General features: G+C 29.9%; 1 protein-coding gene across 1 annotated transcript in view; it reads right to left on the reverse strand.

The window, feature by feature from the left end:
* Positions 1-26366, reverse strand: part of LOC129234371 (cell adhesion molecule Dscam2-like) — a 75699-nt gene that overhangs the window by 1024 nt on the left and 48309 nt on the right. The window contains exons 7-12 of the mRNA XM_054868365.1: positions 23832-24005; positions 20658-20939; positions 19751-19864; positions 15348-15521; positions 10072-10176; positions 1897-2178 (exon numbers count right to left, since the gene is read on the reverse strand). Coding sequence (XP_054724340.1) covers positions 1897-2178; positions 10072-10176; positions 15348-15521; positions 19751-19864; positions 20658-20939; positions 23832-24005 — 1131 coding nt within the window. The remainder of the gene's footprint in view (positions 1-1896; positions 2179-10071; positions 10177-15347; positions 15522-19750; positions 19865-20657; positions 20940-23831; positions 24006-26366) is intronic.

Below are 26366 nucleotides of genomic sequence, written 5' to 3' on the forward strand. Positions count from 1 at the left end.
CAATGAACCACATAACAGTTTTCGAAAATTTTCAAAAAAGAAATATAGCTCAAATTTCGCGTTAATAATAGGAACAATTTCTCAGTATATTTCTCCTTCAATAATAAAATTCACTTTTATAATAAATATTCACAATAAAAAATAAAAATTAAAAATAAATATTTTAGCATGTGGTCATTCATGGCTACAGGTGGCCATGGATGGACCATCGAGTTTCCATTGATGGACCACATTCTCAAATTAAAAAATCAATGCGTAACTTGCAAATATTTATAACAATAAACATCAATAAACACTATTAATAACAATAAGTTATAGAAAAATAGATTTATCTTCTAAAATGTTTTATTTTCGGATAACAGGAACCTAAAAAAAAATCCAGCACTCACACAACACATAGTTGTTGTCATCACACCTCGTTTACCACTTGATATTTTCCCAACCTGTGCAACACTGTTCTTAGCTAATATTTTTTCAACCTCTTTTGAACTGTTGAGAATGTTGCTAAATAGATTTTGAACATTTTCGTTTGACGCAAGATTGTACTTACTCCCTAAATGTCAGAGAACATTTTTGACCATTTTATTACAGAAACCAGAAACTTAAGTCTCAAATTACCAGACACTATAGTATTAACAGGCTTTTTGTCTTAATTAAATCTGTGGGACATGTTATTTTTCTCAGCCTCTTGAAAAGCCAATTCCCCCAATTTTTCGGAAGTAATTCCAAAAACTTCTTCTCTAGTTTCAAAATATGATTCACTAATCATAATGTAATTTCGGAGGGCTTATCTCCTAAATGTTTAATAAGTGACTAATGTAACAAAAAAACAGTTTTTATCTTCAATGCGACTGTATAAAATTGCTTTCAAGACTCTATATTGTGGGCAGATTTTGTTAAGGTCCATGCCACCATTTCTGGTAGCACGTTGCATGCTCTCACTTGTCCAGTCCACTGGCCATATTTTAATATTTTTTGCATTTTTTTGGAACAGCAAAAGTATTTGAAACTGTATTATTATGTTTTAAATTTTTAATTAATTTTATTTAAAAAAAAGTCTTGAAATTATTATAAAGTACATAAGTTTTCATGAATTACTGATATTATTTTTTCATTGTAATATTTATTTTAATACAATTGAGCAATTTTCAAAGGTAATTGAGCTGAAGTTACAGCAATATTTGAGATTTTCCATGAATGAAACACTTTTTCAGGTGGTCCATTCATGGAAACACCTAGTGGTCCAATGATAGCAACTGCGTCATTTTGAATATTCTTACAGGTGTTACTGCTGTAACGAATCATGATGATACATGAAGTATGGGGAATTGCACTTGAAAAGGTACTCTTTTAAGTCAATGTTCATTTTAGATGATCAGCGATATCCAAAGCATGTTATAACTAAATGAAAATATCAATAATTAGTAAAATAATGGTAGAACTCTTTTCTGATTGATTTATAATATAATGAAATAATTTTTGCTACTTGACGACTCTGCAGTAGAATTTTCAGGCAAAGGGAAGTACTAAAACTGATTACGCGTCTGCATTAACTCTGGTACGGGAAATGAAAAATCTTTGCGGTCTAGTCATGGAACCTTATCATTGACGGCAACCTATACTTAAAAAACAAAATGTGTTGTACATTAAATAAAACAAAATTGAGTTCGTATATTATGACAATCGTAAAAAGTTATTTAAGAATGCTGAAAAATGCATTTCATTGTGTTTAAAAACCTCAACATAGAATCTTACTAAATTTTCTCAAAGCATTTACAATAATTTTAAATATTTCACTTTTCGTAATACAATACACATTTTAAAACTGCATTTCTTTTTGTGCATTAAAAGTCGACAAAAATATTACTTGTCACAGAATCTAAAGAAATTACTCACCAGTTACCACCAAATTAGCGGTGAATTTGTCGGTTCCGAAAGAATTAACCACAATGCAGGTGTAGTTACCAGAACTTTTCGATGAAACACTTTCTATAATTAAAATAGACGAATCTTTAACCGATTGAATATCAATGTTATTAAATTCGGAAATATCTTTTCCATCTTTTTTCCACTTGAACTGTATTGGTCTATCTCCAGATCTAATAGTGCACGTGGCGCTACCTCTTTCACCTTCTTTTAAGGCTGACGGAAATGAAAAATCTGCTACTACAGGTGCTTCTGCAAGTTAAAATTTGCATGTAATAACGCAAAATCAGTTCCTACATTGCATATTATATAATATGAATTAAAGAGGAAAATATTGATTAATTTAAATGTCATATATAAAAACATATAGAAATGAACATGAATGAAGAATACTTGTAATTGATTAAATTTAACTCTCATGATAAGTGAAAAAATAAGCATTACAGCTGCAAAATATAGAAATATTTAGTTATCTTTATAAAATAAATCTAGAACGATTAGTTATTTCCAACATGTGTGAATCTTATGAATCTATACATTTTTTGGCAAAAATTATTTTTAGTGTTTACATTTTCGCAAAGTTTTTTTCCTGGTAAAAATTGCGTAGCATTAGAACACCGATTCGTTATTTTTCCAATAACTTTTCTTTCTTATGTTCCTTATAACGTTATTTCATAATTTTAGTGCGCACAGTATAACACAATAGTACTAGGCGATCTCATTTTTAATATATACAGTTTTAAATGCTGAAACTGTAGGATTCACTTCTGCTATTTAAAGAGCATTAAACTGAAGAGTATCTTCATGTAGTAAAAACTGAAGAAAGTTATTTTAGAAAGATTTCGCAGTTTAAGGGACGCATCCTCAGATTTTCAAAATTAACAATAAGAATTTGTGTTGTATTAAATGGATTTTCACATTCTTAAAGTGTGATCATTAATGCACTTTTTTAATCAAAAATATTACAGTAACTGCACTTAATGTTACATTAATATTGTAAAATATGAATAAAATCGTCATAGGTAAAAATATTTTCATCTCAATGTATGACATGATAACTTTATGGCAAAACAAATTCTAAACTAACATGATTGCTATAAATTCCTCTTGTACTAACTAGTTCAAAGATTCTTTTCTTGCACATTAGTTATTTTGAAACAACATTAGATTTGAACAAATACTAAAATGAAAAAATATTTGAATATTTTCCGTACAGTCGAAAACAAATCCCCCCAAAACATTAACGATTGTACAATGTTTTAGGGTAATCATACTATTTTCAGAGCAGTAAAGATTACTTTAGCAAATCTAAATTCATCAATCAAAAATGTTCTAGCATCCTCTATAGAGCACATTGTCGATCAGACCCTAGCTCTTACAGAGTAAAATTACTTACCCCCAGCATATACGTCCAATATAAATGTCAATAAAACGCATGTTATCAGTAATAATTTCTTCGTGCACATCACAGATTAAGCAATATTAGTCTTTGAAAAAATCAAGAGATTTATCGAAGGAATTAAACTTTCAAATTATTATCGAAAAGGCAGCTGATAGCCTCATTGGAATATGGCGTCAATCTTTATGTTTTTGTGCGTTTTACAACAATGCGCTACTAGCGCCACATGTCGGGAAAAAATTGAAGTAACTTTATTGGAGTAATATATGAATTAATTTCAAAACAAGTTAATGTAATGCTCATACGATAATATTACCAAACCACATAATTCAGAGTTGGATATGTTATTTCTCTTCATTTGAAAGATAAGGTGTGCCATTTGTGTTGATCCGTAAAATATATTTTAGTGCTATAAAACGAATGAGCTTACAAAATTGTAAGTACAAAAATATGCTACTTAACTACTTTTAAAAAATTTATAAAACTGAACGTGCTTTTTTGAGCAATGTAAATAAAACACTAGGTTTTACAACAAACTTTTATTTCAATAAACATTACATTATTTTTCATTTAATAGAATGCAACTAAAATTATTATTTTACTCTGTATTCAAAATAGTATGAATACGTGGAACGATACATACTTAATGAACAAAATCTTTTTGAAAAATTACTAATAGAAAATTAATCATCATACATGAATGTTATCTTTCACAATTATTAAAGAATTGAAATGTCATTTTCTATGCAAGATTCACAAAAGATAAAAAATACGAAACGGTGTCGACGCTGTATTTCCCATTTCAGTGTTAAAACGGAAATTGAATGTAGTGTTCTAACTAGGTACATATACAACTTGTAATAAGAAGTTACATTTTGTATTAACACTACAGACCATTCATATTTTGTTTACAGTTTTTAAGCACAGATATAGCACACATGTTTAAAGTTACTTCAAAACAATACGAAAAACAATTTAGTGAAATAATTCAAATCACCATAATTGCTTCAATATTTTACACTCAAAAAATGGAAAAATTAAATGAGTAGGCACTACGTATGTAAAAGAAATACCATACATTTTAAAGATGACTTTCAAACACATTTCAAGAATCAAGTCTGCTTTCTTATAACAATACAGTACAAAACTTAGATATTCATACGGTAATCCTATCTAAAATTTTATTATACATTGGTAATTGTACACTGTAAATAAATTAAAATGGTATACGTATTAATGTAATTAAACATAATTTAAATTAGTGCACGTTTTTAAAGTAGTACGTTTAAAAAACATGTAAACGGAAATTATGTTAAAAATGCAAAAGAAAAAGGATCTGAAACGCGTGCAAAACACTAATTAAAATTAGTATAGTGCATTTTGAAAACACAGCGTTTTCTTTATGACAAACGTAACTATTTAACGTACAAACTTTCAAATCGGCTACAACATCAACCATTTTTGTAAATACCAAGCGGAAATGTAGTAAAATAAACACAGTTAAAAACACTTTTCAGAGCAATTTCATTGATAGAAGTAAGTAAAATAGTGATCGAATTGTAAAAAAGTTATCAGATAAACCCGTTGTTAAATGTACAACTTTATGTATACCCCACACTTGCTCCAAGAGAACACAAATCTCTTATACAAATAAGCAAACGCCATTCAAAGTAATATGCACTATTTGACATTATAGCAATCGGCAAGTAAATGGTAAGTAGGAAAAAAGATTGATTTTAGAGTTCATATTCCTTACAAAAAAAAATACAGGTAATAAAAACACGCGATAAGAAGGTGGTTAAGTTAATGCACGAAAACAATATTCTGAAAACAATAAGCAATTTTCAAATCTAAGAGTTAGCAAAAGATAACAGTATGAATAAGCAAGAGACTATTTATAAAACATGTAAAAAATGCATGCACAATCTAGCATAATATGAAAACAACCATTTTAAACATGTTTTTTTTTCTTCAGTATTTTTAATTTTCTAGAAATGAATAAAGAAGAAAAAAAGTTATTTACATATTTTACATGTAATTCACAACGGTGCTATACACCAGTTTCTAATTAGAATTCGTAATCAAGAAAGTGTATACATATTCCAATTGATGAGTATAGTTAGAAAATTGTTTCCAATATTAAACTTACTCAGTGTGATAAAACTGTTTATGGTGCTTATTGTGTATAAACTTTCAAAATCTATACACACATAAAAAATCTGTGGGAAGTATACTTTTTATGGAAAATGTTTAATGCTTTTTGGAAATAGTTTGTCTCCAGTAAGTACTTCAAGATAGATAGCAAAATAACTATAATATAATACATAATCTGTGAATCTGTATGATCAAAACATAAAACAAATGTTGTTGTTTTTTTAGTATAATCGTCGCAGAGACAAGTGGGAAAGATCGGTAATTCAAAATCCACGAATGTTGTTCAAGTGTAGCAATCAAAGTACAGAATACGCACCCATTTTTCAGAAACAAAATAGCTATATGATATTGTTATTTTATGAAATACAATTTTTAAACAATAAAAGATTTTGATGGGAAGCTTTTAATGCCCTTGGTGTATATGAGTCACGTTAACTATTATAAAAACAGCCTTTATATGCATTAATTCCTTCTCTGCTTAAATAGCAGTCAGAAAACTCAGAAACAATGGTAGCGCACTCGTTTTTATTTCGGAAAATTCCAACTTCGCACTATTTTACTGGTTGTATTAATCTGACGAAATAGTTACTATGACACTTCAACGAAGAAATAGGTAGGAGTTTCATAGTTTTTTTCCTACCCTATAAGCAAATAAGTTTCCCTACTGGAGTCCAGTCAGAAAGATAGTTATCCTTTGAGGCATCCGCAACAATTAGAAGGAAATAAATTCAACTTTCCCTGAAACTGGGTGAAGAATTTTAATCTGCTATCAGCTGATAACTGGAGAAGTAAAAAGAACATTTGCATGTGAAGTTAAAATAATTCAGATATTACATTACAAAATATACTTACACATCATATATCAGCAATATTTAAATTAATTTATCGGAATCAGCTCTGGGATCCAAAATTATTACTGGCGCAGTTTGCAAACAAAAAAAAAATATTTTCTGAAGCAAAGTAAAAACCATTTCTCTTTTTTTTTTTTTTTTTGATTTGAGGACTTAATTTTCTGCAAAGCAATTTACTTAAATTATAGGTTTTAACAACATTGCATTGCTTCAGTTTCATGCGTATCTTAACTTCACGAGTCAGTTTCTTAAAATTAATGTGTAGCTGATAGAAATTGCGATATGAGACAACTTGCAATGCCTATGCGTAACAGTTATCGTTAATTTTAAATAAAAGTTAAATTAAAGTTAATTGTCTGCGTATGACCGCAGAAATATCAGCCCTCAAACTTGATTAAATACATTGTGTGATCCCTTCTTTAAAATAGTTCTTTGCTTGTAACTGACATGATCTTTGCTCGGTCAACTCGCTTTTAAACTCATATTAAGCGTTAAATCTTACCATGAATAGAAATAGAAATAGTCTTTAAAAGTGATTTACCAACCCCATTGCATGCTTCACATGTGTACAACTATCCTTTCATGTTAGCATCAACTTTACCGATGATTAGGAATCCTGATAAAGTAACTCTGACAATTGATGTTGAATCTGCTGGTAAGTTGGATTCCCATTCTTTTGCTGTACTAAGGAAATATGAGGTTTAGAAATTACTAGAATTAAATAAAATAAACATATTTTAACACTATATTTGTCATACTACTGCTCAATTTTCAACTACATTTTAATCTTATACAGACAGACGTTCTATTTTAACTTGTGTAATTACAACTTATTCTTTGAAAATGTAAGATTCACCGTGTTTTGCCCTACTTAATTAATAATAGTTTTCAGAAAGTGTTATTTGTTTTTAAAAACTGCATATTATGCTAAGTGTCTCATCAAAAGTTATTTCTAGACAAATTTAACTGAAATGTATTTGGTTACTTATTTTGAATAACGTAATGAACTTGCTTATACATGGCTAGAAGGTTTTATGACCTAGATTTTAGCTTCAGTAAATAATACTTTACATAAATACTTTAAATATAATGTAGTTCTTACTTTAACAGCATCCCATTACAATTAACATCTAGCGCAGCTAAACGTTTTAGCAATGTAAAAATGACTTGTATTGTGTAGCAATTGTTTGTCCACCTTACTCTAACCTTACTCTAGAAAAATAAGAACTAGAAGAGTAGGCGATTTTGCTCCAAGTTTTCATTTAAAATCAAAAGCATTTAAATGCAGATAGCAGTTTAATACAATCTTAGAAACAGGTTTATATATATTTCTTTTAATTGTGCCATAGAAAAATACGCAAATTACCATAGTCTTAATCGACAATTAATGCAATGAAAATAAGTTCACGAAACGGAGTTTTAAATTCGCAACTCCAGTACTCGAATACGCTACCTTGCGGTTATTTGTAAAATTAAAGAAAAGGGTACATCATTGCATTCCACGTGGATCTGTTGGTAAACATAGGCAGTTTGTTATGAGTATTTATTAACGCATTCGATGTGTCTTACATTGCTTTCGGCAACAGAAATTGTTTCGTCCCTTAATAGTATTCTCGAGCTTCTCAAAATAATGTTACTTTTCAGTATTTCCCTCTAAAATGTGAGTTGATTGCCGTGAGTGCGAAAGAGTAAACAAAAGAAAACTCTGGATCAACAAACTTCGCATTTGCATGAGATTAACAACGAATATGCTCGTCTGTTCAAAGTTCGAAGCATTTTTTCTTTCTTTGAAAGAAGATAACGTCATACCAAGTAAATTGATTTATTGTTTTGTGTGTATTTGTAAGGATATGGGTTTTTTTTAATCTTAAGTTCGAAAGAAGGATTTGATAACATTAGCCGAAGAATTAGGGCTTTCATCTCCGCCTAGTTTAAAAATAATTAATTTAACATAACTGTTTTTAATGCAGTATTTAGTTGGAATGGACAGTAAGGAAAATATTTTCTTGAACATATTATTGCAAAAGGGAATGAAAATTTTTAACCGAGAAACGACGTTTAGAGATTGAACAAGCAAAAACGAAAGCTGAGAATTTTAATCGCCAAAATAGTGCGCCAATTGTATTTCTTTGCTTGCATTATCAGCTGAAGAGTTTCGCCAACAATTTGTTGAGGGTTATGGTTTTAGTATTATGCAGGCAAAGATCCCTTGGCGAGATTTCGTATGTCAGTTAAATTACTTTTTTTTTTATCATGAGTGGAATAAAACGGTAGAAAGATTACAGAATTCGATTTAGTTAAAGAAATAATGGAATATCAATTCAAAAGAAAACTACCACCATATATTCGTGACAATTTTATTGATCATTTGCATAGCATAACAAAATTAAATCATAATTTAGAAGTTAGAAACATACAGAAAAATTAAAATTAACCGATTCGGCAATTTTAGAAATAACTCAGCTGCAAATGTAAAATAATTAGCGCCAGCCAAACAAGACAAAGAAGCAACATCTTCCTCTTTCGATAATCAATCGTAATGTCATATAATTAAATTATCTAACATTAAATGTTATTCTTGTCAATCTCATGGCCACAAAGAAAATGTAGTCCATCAAGAATTGATAAATGGATATTTCACTTGCCAAATCGATTAACTTCATAAAACAAAAAGTTGATGAAGTGAACGAGATATAAAAAAGTGATGAAGATAACGTTATCCATAGGAGTGAATGAGCCATCGTGTTACATTTTCTGCCATCGCAGGATCAGAAATGTTCTTAATCAAAAGTTTAATATAAATTCACATTCTAAGCACTGATTAAGCACTATTAAAGCAGAAATGAGGATTTTTTAAAAAGTGGAGTTAATCGATTTGGCAACTGAGGCATCCAAATACCGAATTTAACATCGTGGAAATAACTGCTTAGAACTATGAACTTCGCAATTGCATTAACTTCTAACATTTAGTATTGCTTCTTGAATTCTTATTCCTTTCTACGTGATCCAGAATATCCACAGGACTTTGAAAATTAATTTTAAAAGAATAAAGCAAAAAAATCAAGCATACAAACAAAAATTACTAGACTTATTAGCATTTTCTACGCTACGGCATGCGTTTGTTTTACCCTTTTCTTCCGCCATTAGACGATGGCTGCAGTGCCCCCTACAGTTTGTTGGAGTTGCGATTAAAAAGTGCTATAAGCATATCATTAAAAACAAAGTATATTTAATTTAATAAATTTGCGATAACTTTACATTTAATGGAATATGTTTTAAATACAGTTAACGCATTATTTTTACATAGTCATCCGGTTTGGATCTCGCCTCTGTTGTTGTTGTTGCAAATCTCCGGTGTTTAGCAGCGCTAAACCAGGTCTATGAAATTCGTCACACTCAAAAAATCCAACACCAACATTGAATCCGCCAAAAGATCCAATCTTGAAAGTCCCAGACAATTCAGTATATGTTCGGGGGTGGCCTGATGGTCGGCACACTTCACACAGGTTGGAAAAGTCTTTTTTCCACTTCAATAAGTCAAAGATTTTAGGTGTCCACTAATGAGCCTAGTGATGGTCGTCTGATTTCGCCTACCACACTTGAGAGATAAGGATCTCGCCTCTACACACCTTAAACTAAATTTGGCAATATGAAACAAAATGCAGTTATTTTATGTTTTTTTTTCTTTTTGTATGTCTACTTTTGTACCTCAATAGAGTAATTAATAAATCAATTACTAACGTGATCTCCATTTGATATCAGGCGATGGTACTCCAAAGGCTGAGCAGTCAGTTGAGAGACTCTCTCCTTCTTGGATATAAACATCATGTGGTTCCTTAACACATTCTGGAACAGTTACAAAGAATTTGTGAATCAGATTATGTTTTAACTCCGAATTAACTGATTAAACTACAATTCTATTCCATTGAAAGACATCAGCTACATGGCACGTAACATATATAAATATTTTATTAGTAGGTTTATGCAAATTAGATTTTATATTAAATTTAAATGCAAAACAAAAAGACAGATAAAGTTGCATAATATAGTTTTAAAAAATCATCGACTTTTCCAAACTTATCACCTGCACATACGGATGTAGGTAATACATGTCAACATATAATAAGCAAAAAAATAAATAACATTTTTTTTCACTGAAAAATAAGAAATCTTTCATTTTACATTCTGACACATTTTTTTAGAGAGAGTTGAAGAAGAAAATTCTCTTTTTTTCCATAAAGCTTAAAAATTCTCTCCTACAATCCAGTTTTAAAAGGTAAAAAAAAGAAATATTAATTTTTCGCAGGAAACATTAATATTTGCAGGTAGCATCGAACATGAATGTGGAAAGTTAATCATAAACTAAAATTGTCCTACGAATTTAGCATATATGCTTTTTTGTGTTCATTTCATTACAACAGTTGTCATTAATTTTCACTCAGGCTAATTAATAACTAATTTTAACCAGTACATTTTTTTACATTCATAACTTTTACAAAAATATTTTTGCTTTTGACTTATAAAAGTGTTTAGTCTAAAAAGAACAAAAAAAATTTTTTTTTTTCGAAAAAAAAAATACCATGCACAGTTAGATAAGTCTAATAGTTTGGTAAGTGCACGTAGTTAAGTTCATTTTTTGGAATGTTCTAAAAAATTGTATGCATAGGAAATAATGGTTCCTATTCTAATTACTTAACAGAAAAAATACCACACAACTTTATTCATTGCAACAAAATATGTACGATAACTATTCCTAAACATTTCCAATTTTAGTAAGATATTTTCTGTCGTAAAAATTTTGTTCATATCTGAAATTATAAAGGACTTTCTGTCCTTTTGAAGAAGACTTCAGTTTAAATCTCATTTTCTGTAAGGTCTCTTAAAACTTTGAACTCGAATATCTCCTTGAGTTTTGGTCGTGTGTTGTGTTAGTAATATTTTTCAGTGGGAATTATTTCCCTAAATATAAGTTAGAAGAACTAGGGTCTGTATAAAAAGTTTGACTTATTATTATATTTGCTTCAAAATTTTAATATCTTAATTCTTCATCTGATTTTGAACATTTTTGCAATTGGAAGTATTCATCTAGGACTAACAGTTACGAAAACAGAGGTATTGCAGGTTAAACCGGAACACCCTGCATATAATTTGGCAGTGGTTTGTCCAATACCTTACTTGCTAGAGGACTGTGAACTAACGCCTCACGTCATTTTATAACCACCCTATTGACTTATTAAATATAAATATGTCTACCTGTTACCACCAAACGCGGTGAATCTGTCAGCCCCGTATGAGTTCGTAACGATGCATGGATAGTTTCCAGAACTTTTTCTCGTGACAGATTCAATGATCAAAATTGAAGAACCCTTCACACATTGAATTTCGACACTAAGATGTAGTTGGATATCTGTTCCATCTTTTCTCCATTGGAGTTGAATAGGCCTGTCTCCAAACCTGATCGTGCAAGTGGCACTTCCGCTCTTACCTTCCTTTAGCGCTGGAGGAAACATAAAAGGCGCCACAATCGGTGGTTCTGAAACGATTTAATAATTCCATTTTATGTTACATGTAACTACGCACTACATTCCAGGGTCTTCCAACCTTAGATGTTTATGCTTAGCAAAAATGTATTCATTTATTTAGCATACAGTATTTTTTATCATTTGGTACGGAACATATTACTAATTATTTTACAACTGAACAAATTTTAAGCTATTTTTTGTATAAGAAAGTGGTTCCTTGTAACCCCTAAGTACGCATCTGAAACTCTTACCACTACTTGTTAAATTTTAAAAAAATTATTGCTTTTAACTTATCGTGAAAATTTTAACATTTTAGCTGTAATTTAGCATATGTCAATAAGTAATCATAGCTTAAACAAAAGTATCTTTTAGTTAGCAACATCATTGTATTATCACCAATTTTTATTACAGCAAACATGTAGAAAATAAAATAGCATATATTTTTAGCAAAAAGTGATTGGGAATTATCTAGTTTTTACTTGTTATTGAATTAATAGTGCAATTTCAAATAATTCTATTTTATAATCTGCAATATATATTTAACTATTTGTATTGATAAGACCTGGATTAATATTATGTACCTAGCTGTGATCTCAAGATAAAAAAGCTTTTTTACTATGTCCTTTGAAATTGTGTTCAGGATTACTTTCCTAACCGTTACTTTTTGAAGAAAACTGGAAAATGCACTTTGTAATCCAGAATTATATATATATTTTTTTACATCATCAATTGAAATCTATATATGTTCTATATTACGTTCAATAATAAAGGATTTACATAAGAAAAAAAACATACATTTTACTAACGATGCGTCGTGCAGCTAACATTCTGAAATCCATATATGCAAGAAAAATTCTTCGTAAGCAGCATATAGCGGTAAATACTTCAGTTAAATGTTGCATTTTTAAGACAAAGTCATACGTCTGTGTTAGTGTAGACTGATTCCTTTTGAAAGTGACGCATCACGGACGATCTTGTAAATGTAATGTTTTTTAGGTTTTCTTATTCCTAACTGATGTAGAAAATTGTATTTAGTGTTTTCTTTCAATTGTTTTAACAAACAGATTAATTGTGGTTAGTAAGATAACTTAAAATCATCATCATTATTATCATCAGTATGCGTTAAAAATGTAAAATGCAAACAACGTCAATAGGCGAAAATAAAAGTATAAAATATACATTCCGGTCTACCTGTTTTAGTATGTTATTAGCACCTATTGATATTATTCGTAATTTAACGTAGAATCATACTGTTATGACTGAGGAAAATGGAACATATTAAGTTTTAAAAATTACTAAGATTTGTATTAGAGATCAAAAGTTATACATTACCATTTGCTGATCCTATTGTGACAGTGAAAATAGTTGTAACTGCCAGCAAGTATAGTGCGTGATTTCTCCATAGAATAGACAGTACCATGCCAAATTTCTTAGCTTAAACAGCTGAATTGAAGCTAAAATATTCTAAATACATTTTCTCATCACAAAAAACGTACTTTGTATAGACATTTTTAAAAACATCACATAAACATGGCGTATCAAACAAGCGTTGACTTCATGGTCATGGAGCGCACAATATCGGTGAAAACAAAAGTTGTATTATTGAAGAAACGATATTTTTGTTAAATTAAAGATCAATGTATATCTTATGTAGGTAAAAAGCTTTAGATAATAATTTATTTTCAATCTAATAATAAGATGATCCACTTCATTTCTGAACGTAAAAGTACATCGACATTTTATTTGTTAAAAATGTTTGTTAAGAGAGATAAGTCAATAAATATTTTTTATTTTTAACTCTTTAAAAAAAGAGGTTAGAAGAAAGAATAAGAATATAAATGTAAATCTGAAAATATATGACCTTAACTAAAATCATAAAATGTAAAACATATAATTTTATAGTGATGTAAAACATAAATGTAAAACATATAATTTTATAATATTTTTCAGTGGGAATTATTTCCCTAAATATAAGTTAGAAGAACTAGGGTCTGTATAAAAAGTTTGACTTATTATTATATTTGCTTCAAAATTTTAATATCTTAATTCTTCATCTGATTTTGAACATTTTTGCAATTGGAAGTATTCATCTAGGACTAACAGTTACGAAAACAGAGGTATTGCAGGTTAAACCGGAACACCCTGCATATAATTTGGCAGTGGTTTGTCCAATACCTTACTTGCTAGAGGACTGTGAACTAACGCCTCACGTCATTTTATAACCACCCTATTGACTTATTAAATATAAATATGTCTACCTGTTACCACCAAACGCGGTGAATCTGTCAGCCCCGTATGGGTTCGTAACGATGCATGGATAGTTTCCAGAACTTTTTCTCGTGACAGATTCAATGATCAAAATTGAAGAACCCTTCACACATTGAATTTCGACACTAAGATGTAGTTGGATATCTGTTCCATCTTTTCTCCTTGGAGTTGAATAGGCCTGTCTCCAAACCTGATCGTGCAAGTGGCACTTCCGCTCTTACCTTCCTTTAGCGCTGGAGGAAACATAAAAGGCGCCACAATCGGTGGTTCTGAAACGATTTAATAATTCCATTTTATGTTACATGTAACTACGCACTACATTCCAGGGTCTTCCAACCTTAGATGTTTATGCTTAGCAAAAATGTATTCATTTATTTAGCATACAGTATTTTTTATCATTTGGTACGGAACATATTACTAATTATTTTACAACTGAACAAATTTTAAGCTATTTTTTGTATAAGAAAGTGGTTCCTTGTAACCCCTAAGTACGCATCTGAAACTCTTACCACTACTTGTTAAATTTTAAAAAAATTATTGCTTTTAACTTATCGTGAAAATTTTAACATTTTAGCTGTAATTTAGCATATGTCAATAAGTAATCATAGCTTAAACAAAAGTATCTTTTAGTTAGCAACATCATTGTATTATCACCAATTTTTATTACAGCAAACATGTAGAAAATAAAATAGCATATATTTTTAGCAAAAAGTGATTGGGAATTATCTAGTTTTTACTTGTTATTGAATTAATAGTGCAATTTCAAATAATTCTATTTTATAATCTGCAATATATTTACAGCAAAGTTTCCTTCGAAAAATGAAACGAAATAAATTAAATCATTATTGAAGTTTTAACACATAAGTTCATCTCTAATTACCTCTATTTAAATAAATCAAAAATAAAATAAATTTTAATTCGCCAATATAATTTTAATAAATACAAATAGTTTTAACTGGAATGCGTAAATGTAAAATGCATCAAAAAATTAGAAAACTATGTAGGACTGATTTTTAAAAGGGAAAAAAAACACTTAAAAGAGGACTTCCAGGTATTTGTTTTATGTGGTATAAACTCATAAAATCCCATGAAAATGTACAAAAATAGCATCATTTTGCTATAACTGTCCATTGCAAATGGTATTACATCAGAGAAATAAAAACTATATTTTTGACACGACGATGCTTAGCACAAAAAAAAAATGTGACTCTCTTTTCTAAATCTTACCACGAACCGATACGTTAATAGTCTTTGATAGTAGTGTACCAAACCCGTTGTCAGCTTCACAAGTGTACAATCCTTTCATTGTGTAATCGACTCTGCTTATGGTCAATGTTCCAGAAGAAGACGTTCTCATTACAGATGAGGAATCACTAGGTATGACTTCTTTCTTTGTATCCCCTGTTATAAATAGAATGCATGTTATATACAATTGAGGAATTACAGGAAAAAGGAGACATGACACTTGAATTTTAAAAAAATAATATTTTGCCTCTTGCCATATACCATTCTTTTCAAAAATAAATGCATTTCTTGAATCTTAATCTGTTTTTTCCATATAGTTTGATGACTTTCAAGAAATCAAGGGCAAAATCAAGTTTTTTCTATGTGTGTTTACAAAGCCAAAAATCTCTTTTTTGTTACATACTGCAATTTCAATAAACTTGTTATCAGAATATAATATTTAGGTAAACTTTTATCTTTTAAATGTCTAGTTAAACTTTTTTTGTTAAGTAATTTAAAATTTCTTTTCTTTTCAACCATGAAATAGGTCCATTTCTAAGATGACAATTTGATGTTTTTCCGTTACCAAAATACTACATCTCTGTTAGTTCACCAAAACCCAATTGGGTATAGAAACTAATGTTTTTTTATGCAAAGCAGAATTATGTCCCGTGTCAATGAGGCATAATAATTATAATTTGAATAGATATTTAATTTATATGGTTTTTAATGGTAACGGAAGGATATTTATCTATAAGCTGATACAAGGTAAAATTTTAGAATGCTAGTGAAAAACAAAATATTGTTTAAAGTTAGTAGTCACATCTGAAACATATATAAGTAATATTTGTACAAAAAATATGTTTGCTTTCGGTTAAAAAATAAAAGTTTCTTTTTTTTTTAAATTTTTAGTGATTTTTTTTTTATTTTTTTCTATTGTATACGACAAAAATCATGAAAACTACACTTCAAAATTCCTAAGCATGTGAAAGTCATTTTGGTATGACATGTTTGAGATATGAAGAGCCAATTTAAGCAGAAACAAGTTGCTTATAAACTTGATATTTATATTAGAACAACACAATACTGAAACTGCTTTCAGATTTGTGGCCACAAGTCACATGTAAAGGATTGTTGAGAGCATTGGTTTAACCGTTAAACGTATTGAAAAAATATCAGTAAATTCAAATATCAACTTTTAATCCTAGCACTCAAAATATGCACTATTTCAACCTTGTTACAAGTTATATTGTGGAATATAGTGAGTGATGCAACAAATCGAAGGAGATTTCACTTCAAAGTCACCAGACAGACAGTTATAAACAATGTTAAAAATCGAGATACAGCTGAATCAAAAACAGCAAATCATGAGAATATGCCAAAGGATTCATTAACGTTTGGACAAGTTTTATTAGTTGAATGGAATGAACAAATAAATAACAAAATACATAAACAAATACATAATTTATATGCTTAAAATAAGTACTAGAGCTGAAATTGTAATGATTGAACACTGCTGTTTGTGCCCTAATTTTTACAGATTTTTCCCTTTTGTAGTTTTGCTGAAAGTTTGGGGAGAACATGATAGCGTAAAAATCATGTCCCAAAAATATCCCTCCATTACCATTTTTAAATTTGATTTAAAAAAAAGTTACTGACAAAATATTTCTGGCTTTGGATTTTTTAGCAACTTACCATGATGTGTATAAAAGACTATGCATCACTTTTTGAAAAAATATGTATTTTGATAGGCTCACAGACAGAAATACGACGATTTTTTTGTACAAGTTTTCCTTCCGTTACCGCTGGAATTCACCAATGGTATTTAGTTTTAAGTAAATCCTTCCCAAAAAAAAATATTCTTTAGATAATTCTTTCGAAAAAGATCGTGTTATATATAGTACGTCTTTATTTAGTTTTGTTTCATATTGGATAGTAAATAGAAACAGTAGAGCAAAACGAACTACCTCTTGTTTCCTCAGAAGTTTAACCTAAATGACCTCGAACATGATAGTGAAGGATTATAAAGATCATGATTTATCAAACTATATTCCGGTAAGTGCGCCAAATAAGGTAACTTTAAAGTTTACAACCAAGCTTCAATTACATCTAAATTTTGCACATTCATAACATGATTCATAAAAAGAAAAAAATAATGACTCCATGTAAAAAATTAAGTTGCAATAATGCCTTTCAGTAGTTTTAATATTGAAAGGCGATTTGACCACATTATGAGCACGGGACCCAAATAAAACCAAGTGTGAAAAAATGTCAAACATTGAAAGAATTTTTATTCTCAATGTAAAAACGCTTTAAATCGTATTTCATAAACTGAAAGACATTATCAAAAATACACATATATATTTCAATGAAAAGGAAGAAGATCAATCGTCACATTTAGGGCTAAAATACGTCGTTGTTTTCTATTTTTTATTTACTCTTGCATGAATTGCACATGTGCAGCTCGTGCACAACTGTGCGGCATATGCAGAACAGGATCATATCCTCAACCTGATCTCTCAGTTCTTTAGGACACCAGAGCCCTATTGAGGCCAATCATGGCGATATTAGCCTAATATCGACTTCTCAAGCCTGATAAAACCACGAGGGAAAATGACAGTACGCAACGACTTTTCCTTTTTGAATTCGGCAACTACTTATATTAGGCTTTCTATAACAATTAACAACTTTTTCTATGCTAGTTAACTACTGTGAACTATAAAGAGAAAAAAATACAGTGAAATGGGATCATGCAATTTTGGCTCTTTTGTAGTAACTGTTATTACACTCTTTAACGTTGATAACTAACTGCGTGTTGATAACTCATTAGTTAAGATTTCTGATCACGATTAAATCACGATCTATGCCATTTTTTCTACCTTGCATCAAGAAATGAGGAGTATGCCACATTTTTCTACATGGCCTTATGTGGCGCACTTACCTTAAATAAGATTACATTATGGAGAAAATAGAAGTGTTATAAAATCGTAGTGACCGTAAGTGTGCTTATCACGTAAGTTACTTCAGCCATCAATGTATTGGGGGAGAGTGTTAAAAGATAGTCTAATGTTTCTTTCTTTAAACGAAAAAATTATTTTATACAATAATCATTTTCCTTAAGAACCTATTCTTACTTCCCTAAGTCATGTCAAATATGAGCAGTACGAAAGAATAATTGTTTACCGAAGATTATTTATCACGCTACTTAAAGATTTATTTCACTTTTTAAACAGATAACTTTGTTTATTATTCGAAAAGGCATCAAAAATTTCAAGGGAAAATCCTTTCCTGTTTTTAGGCAAGAAGGAGCATGTAACTTTGGATAATATCTCTGAAATTCAACATTAAAGGAAATTTGTGGTAAATTAGATAATTGATTAGCAATTGCTAAACATTTATAAAACAATTACTTCTTGAGTTAACTTAAAGCATATTTATTACAAAAACAAAAAAAAAAACTTTCAAGCATTTTCAATAAAAAAAACTTTTCGCAATGATTTTGTGTGTTACTATTCTTGTATTTTCTTAAAGTATGAGTTTAGAACTAAGTTTGACTGTCCTTTTTCCTTTAAAACCCATTCCACACATTCATATCATTGCAAAATTTACGATTATACGATATGCATGAAAATAATGCCTAAAAAAGAGTTTCAGATGTTTTCGTAACATTTTCTAAGGTCTATGTCTTGATCAAAAAACTAGTACAATTGTGAAGTTCCAAATTGCAACAAAATGATTTTTAAAGAAAACTGACAGTGGGTCATTAGATACTACCAAACAAATTTTATATAGCATGCTTGTGTTCAAACTTAAAACAAATTTATGCAAGAGATTTTGTTTTTCAGTTTAAAGATGAACAACCTGAATTTTTCTTGGAGAACAAGATTTAAAGAGTTTTTTCCGATACTTTAAACATCAATACAGTAGAACCATGATTATGCGGACTAACTGGGACCAGTCGAAATACAGATAAGTGAAAATCCGAATAATCCGGGTAATAAGCGAAAAAAATTCTTGAATAAGCCTATTTATCTTTTATTACAGAAAAAAGCAATGATTCGTAACAAAATTACATTGGATCTTTTCCAGCGATTTTTTTTTTTTTTTTTATGAATTTATCTGCAGTGGTTTCGGACTTACGCTAGCTATGTTTCTTGTTAGATTACTATAAGTTATTGTACGACCTGTGCAGTAGTTTTACATTTAATCAAAATAAAAAGTGAAAGATTAGAGAACTTATGGTTCAGATATCATAATTTAAAATTATTAATTGAATGGATATTTTTAACTATAAAAATTTGATCTGTATATAACAGAGATCCGCATAAAGACGAGCCGAATAAACGAGGTACCTGAGTTTGTCTTTGATAACAATGTTTATTTTCGTAGAAAAAAAAACTGCTTACCTTTTAGCCACTTTATTGTTGGATTAGGAACACCAAAAGCTAAGCATTCAACGTGTAAGGCTTCCCCTTCTTGAGTTAAAACATCATTGGGCTCTTTCACCCATATTGGTGGAGCTATAACAAAAAATTATTTTTTAAAAAAACGAGAAAAAAAAAACATTTATTTTTCAAATAGACATAAACTATCGAGTCTTCCAAACATAACTTGCACAGTACAAATTACATTTCAAAGTCGTTACACTTACTAGAACTATTTACATTATTTCTAATTTACACTTACTAGAACTATTTACATTATTTCTAATTATTGCAAAAAAAAAATTCTGACACAAAATTACCTTATTTCATAATAATCATACGTAGGTTACAGCCAATTAAGAGACATAATAAGTGATTTTTTTTTTTTTTTTTTGAAAACTGCGTATAACAGAACGATAATAAAAATTATTATATTCAAAGATATTATATTCTAAGAGTTGAATCTATGCTCCGGTTTTAAGTTTAATTATAAAAATCGTATTATTTGAAAATTCTTTGTATATTTGTCCATGGTTAAGCAGTTCAAGTTTTAACCACATTGGGTAAGGTTATAAGAAAAATTCATGTAATTTGTTTGACCTTTACTTTCAGAAATGCCTTTGCAACACTTTACAGTATGCGTAAAAAAACTGGATGTGTGTAGTTTTAAAGTACTAGGTATAACTAAGTATACTTAAATACTATATTCTCTAATTTAAAATTTAAAACAATATATATAATTTATCCAGCACTCACAGAACGTTTACTATTAAACTCAGTGTTTTGTAAATATGAAATGGTGAAAAATATTTTTCTTAAACATTCACGTCGTGTTTCTTCAGATACTTGAAACTTCATATGATAAGGTATAAATTTAATGTTGTCTTACCTGTAACAACTAAAATTGATGTATATCTATCGTTTCCAAAAGAATTTTTTACGATGCAGGTATAATTTCCCGAGCTCTGTGCGGATACTGATTGAATCACCAACATTGAAGAATCCAGCACGGATTGGATTATAATATTTGCAGAAGTTTCAACAGAATGCCCATCTTTCTTCCATTCAAACTCAAAAGGTCTGTCTCCAGATTTAATTGTACACGTAGCACTTGCTCTTTCACCTTCTTTGTACGCAGGTGGGAACATGAATGGTGCTACAACTGGAGCTTCTAGGGAAATAAAAATTGAAAAGCAAAACGAAACTGTATTTTTAAGTCAAGATAAAAAATTAGTCGTAGAAATGTCTGCGGATAATATTGGATTGTATATAATAACTATGCATGAAACATAAGACTATCAGTTACTTTCCAAATTTTTTTTAAATGAATAAAAATATTTCAGACATGATATGTTTATAGCTTTCACTTCTTCTTTTGATTTATTTCATTTATTTATGTTTTTTTCTCTCTCAAAAAAAACAACCTATTTATTTTCAAATATCAAGAATGCTTACTTGTTTATAGTTATAAAAACTACCTAAGTTCAGCCAGAAGCAGCAGAAATTAACCACATTAATTTGTGTATTTTTCTTTCATCAAATACTTATTGACCAAAATATAATATAAATTGTCATGGTATTATTTTTGATACTATTTGTACATTCTAAAAAACAAAACTCTTTATAACAAGAGTAATTTCAAGTAATTTATGAGCAACGCTAAGAGTGAATAGCTCATGTTTTATGGTTTAGTTACAATCAACTAAATTTCAAAATGATACATTGATACTAGCTTCATTTTAAGAGCATTATAATAAAACGTATAAATCAAAAGAACAAATTAATTTTATAAAAAATGCTTGATAGATATACATTATATATTTTTGGTCCAAAGATTCAAAGCAAATGTTGGAATATTTTATAAGTTGTTTTTATTTGATTTGCAAATATACGTTAATTAAGCAAAATTCACGAGGGGTTTACTAATTACTGTACGTGGTACTTTAAAAATGGGAAGAAAAGTATAAATTGTCTTGCTAGCAAATAACAGTATGAATATTTCTAAATACCCCACAACAATTAGTTTTATTTTAAAAGGTTTTTTGTTATAAGTGCCCTTATTTAAGTTTAAACATAAACATAACAATCAAAAGTACAATGCTAAAATACTTGAATTAAAATTGCAAGACTGAAAACGTACCTTTAGCAGAGGCGTCCAACACCAATGAAGTCCAAGCAACGGATGTCATTAACATCAAATGATACATTTCTTCATTCAACTTTTTTTTTTGGCTTTAGTCAATCGTGCAAATATTTTTCTCTTCACGTAAATTCCAAGTGCTTAAAAAATATAGCTAAACAGAAGAAATTATTAGGTAGAAAGAACAATATGGCTGTCTATAGAAGTAATGCATTATACTCACTGAACATGCAGCGCCACATATCGGAGGAAAGGAGCATTTTTAAAAGACGGTTTTTATTTATTTTTTTTATTTCTTCCTCTTTTACTCTTAATGTAAACCTAGATAAATCGTCTTTTTCTTCTCAGGTATTGCAACATTATTGCCTTATTGATGAAAAGCAAAAATCGTCATACATACTATCTAAATTTATCGCGAGTTTTTAAGCTGTAAATCATCAAATATACATACAAAACTCGAAGCTCTATTTTATGAAACTAAATAAAAATTCAGAAGAGCAACAAAATTTTTAATTCTAATATATCTCAGATATAAACAAATAAACACATCATTTTAAATAAAAATATAAAAAAAAATCTCATAAGTTATGAGCACATTTTGTTAGTATTATTCAAATACCCTATTGATGCAGGAAGGCTAGATATGTATTTTCACATACTTTAGCATAATTTTATACGAAAACATGAAATGCGTGACTTCAATTTACGTGTAAGATTTTGCTGGCAAACTAGATTTTGGCCATTAGATCATTTTTCTCTGATACTCTATTTCTTTATATTTATTAAACAATTTAGAAATCAGAATTTCCAAGTATAAGCTTTTAAGCTAAATATGCGGCATATTTAGTTAAGCACATTATGATCTTTTACTCTTGAGTGAACCAATTAAAGATTCATTAAAATTTCCCAAAATCGCAAAATTTCGAAACTTTTTAACAAATGGCAACAGGTAACTGTACAATTTGTCACACTATAGGTCTTCTATATTTCAAAAAGTTTCAACCATTCAATCATAGTGATATGGAGCAATGTGTAAATCTAATTTTAATCAGAAGGCAAGTTCAGTACAGCTAATTTTAGATAACGTAAAAAATGTATTAATATTTCAAATGCAACAATAATAATATTCATGTGAAGGTATTGAATCACAGTCAATATAAACTGTATCCAAGTATCAAAACGTCAAAAAAGCAAAAATATTTTGCGTCAATTTTTTAATGAATAAAAATGCCTAGTTAATGCTTAAAATAGCCGCTTTTACACGACTTAAATGAAGGTTCAAGTCAGAAGGAAATGACATCGGAATTTATGCATGTGGGATTCGTTTTCCCTTCTTTACCAGTACTTTATTAAAGCAACTGTTAACAAAGTATAGTGTACTCATACCTCCTAATAACTGCTCTGAACAACAAAACCATTCAAACCGTTTTAATGCTTTGTAAATAGTGTAAATCGTTTTATTGGCTCTGTGATGGTCAGAAGGGCTGACGATAATAGTACTTTCATCAAATATAATCTTCTTTCAAAAAATCTATGGAACTTTGTTCTTTTATAGGGGATTTTTTTTTTTCAATACTGCTTGTTTTTTCAAAATTGAAACATTTGGTTGGTTTAAAAACATTAATGAAAGCAACTCATAAATAAGGAATTCTTATAACCTCAAAGCTGTTTAATCACTATAATAGCATAAATATTTTCCCAATTTTAAGAATGGGAAGAAATTTCGATATTACTTTTTAATTCGTAATAATCATTCCAACCAAACATTTTTTTTCCTGTGCAAATGTTATTTCAAAACAAAATTAAGAGTTAGTTGACTTTTCACTGAAAATTATTTGCCTAATATTAGAGAGTAAATAACAAAGAAGCTTGCTTAGCACAAAATTACTTCAGATTTAAAAAATTAAACTACCATACTTTTACCTAGTACAGTTATGAACACAGTCCGTGTGAGTGGAGTTCCAAAATCATTTGTAGCTTCACATGTATACCTTCCATTCATGGAAGCTGTTATTCTGGTCATTGCTAAAGTTCCATTTGGAAGTACTCGAACATTGGACTGAGGATCTGTTGTTATCCTGGCATTCTTATCTTCACCTGCATTAGTAAAAAACTGAAATTATAAATTAGTATTTTTTATAAGTACGTCTAAAGTAGTGAATGAAATCTTAATCTTACTGTACGCGTAAGTAATTTTAGAGGAATACTAACCAGCATGGGTTATTAAAGAGTAATATATATTACTATAATACATTAAATCTACACTACTCATTTTTTAATCAACTTTTCAACTGGTAAAGTCGGTGACAATCATAAACATGAAGAAGTGAAGTACGTAACGTTTGGCATTAATCAAGATATGTTGAGAAAGCACAGCATGTTCGACATACAGTGGCGTACCTAGCATGGGTGACATCCGGGGCGGTAATTTGTGGTGTCATCCCCCCCCCCCTCGACTCAAAAAAAGAAATAAAAAAAGGAGCATGAAATAAATACAGTATTCAAAAACAACAACTATATACTTTCAGAACGAAATATTTTAAGTTAGGTAAAACACAAAAGACAAAAAAAACGTAAACTATGTAACATTCCCAAGACGCTTATGTGCAGGGCCGTCGCGAGGTCAATAAAGTAAGGGGGTTAACGAAATTGATCGCTCCTCAATGTCTCAAACACAGGGAAATATAATGGACTTCAGTTTTTTGGTTTAAGAGGAAGTCCTTACTGGATCTAAATATTCACAATATGATTCTAGTGCTGAGTTTAATAATCACTCGATAGGGGGGGCGAAGAAATGGTGTTCTGGGGGTTTCTCCCCTGGAAATTTTTCAAATTTGTAGTCAGTATAAAAATTAATCGAAAGTGCATTTTAAATTAATTTTGATAATGTTTAATGTACTGGGTTTAGGTCCGTCATGGTGATGCAACTGCGTTTGGTAGAGTGAATATAATTTAAAATATTGAGGGAAATTTTCTGAATGGAAGTAATTATATCTTTCAAAAACTTGCCATTTTACTTTGGGTGTCATCCGGGGCGCCCCCCCCCCCCCCGGTAGTCACTGCAGAAAGTATCTCTACTCATATGAAGTAAATTCACCAATGTACAAATTTGAATTAATGACGTTAATTATTTTTACTTTTATCTATTTCTTATTGTACTCAGAGCTATGTTCTCTTTTTTAGTTCTCCATCTTATATAATTTTTTTGTATCGTGCAATAAGGTGATGTAACCAAAAGGTTTTTTTTTTTTTTTACTATGATTTTTTTCCGCCAAAATGCTCCTGAACATCGCATTTCTTGGCTGGGGAGGCAAACATCGTTTTTTTTTCTCTTCTATCCCTTACCTCAAGGGTTCTCAAACTGGGTGCCGCAAGATTTGGCGTGGGGTGCCGCGAATTGTCCGGGGTTTTGTGACAATGCCCTCCGAGATCTAGAAGGCTTATTAAAGAAACATGTACCAATACAGCAACATCGTTGACATTACTGGAGAAAAAAAATCCGACTTTTGTTTCCCAAAGGTTTGATAGGAGATAGGACAGCAAAAGGATGTTAATGTCAAGACTAAAAATTTATCGATAACCAGGACAAATGATAGGAGAACCTATCTTCTGCTTTGCGGCAAGAAATAGTACTAGTAGGTAAGTGCTGCTATACAGCGTGATTTAGAAAAAAAATTTCAATGAAAGCTTACCTACGATCTGAACTTCAAATGTATTTTGCTCAAAACTTTAAAACATCCACTTATACTCCTTTACTTCTCAGTACTTCATATGTGACCCTTTCTTAGTGCAACAGATATCAATTCTTAATAATAGTTCATTTATCCCTCGCATTAACATGTCACAATCAATGATCGTTCATTTTCCAACGAGAAGAGGCACTCCCATTATCTGACAGACGTTCCCAATTTCCTCAATAACAAGCTTCCTAGTCGTTGGATTTAACGAGGTTCTGATGACGACAATCACCTACTTCTGTGGCCACCGTGCTCTCCGGATCTAACTCTAAGCGATTTTTATAGTGTTAAATCATAGATTGTGAGTTCTTGCCCCATGGGCCACGTGATTTGTAAGATTTTGCGCAAAAAGTTCAAAACCGCATTTTCTAAGATGAATCGTGACATGCTAAACGGAGTGAAGCAGGAATTAGACTTGATATCTGCCACAATATGAAAGGTCTATATGTATAATAGAGATAGACTAGGATGCCGTAAAAAATACTATTTCTTTAAAAGGTGCCACGAGTCGAAAAAGTTTGAGAACCAATGCCTTGCCTATATATATGCAATATCCTGTAATCAAGACTTGGAGACTTATTTTTATTCAATATGATTAAATTTTTACTAAAAGTGTTTCTGAAAATCTTAAGAAAACTTAGTAGTTACATATTTGTTACAAGTTTTAGCCTGTACCTTGTTATTTATCTCGTTCTTTCAAAAGAAAGTATTCTACTGCATG

The sequence above is a fragment of the Uloborus diversus genome, chromosome 1 (genome assembly GCF_026930045.1).
Source record: "Uloborus diversus isolate 005 chromosome 1, Udiv.v.3.1, whole genome shotgun sequence".
In the NCBI taxonomy this organism is placed as follows: Eukaryota; Metazoa; Arthropoda; class Arachnida; order Araneae; family Uloboridae; genus Uloborus; species Uloborus diversus.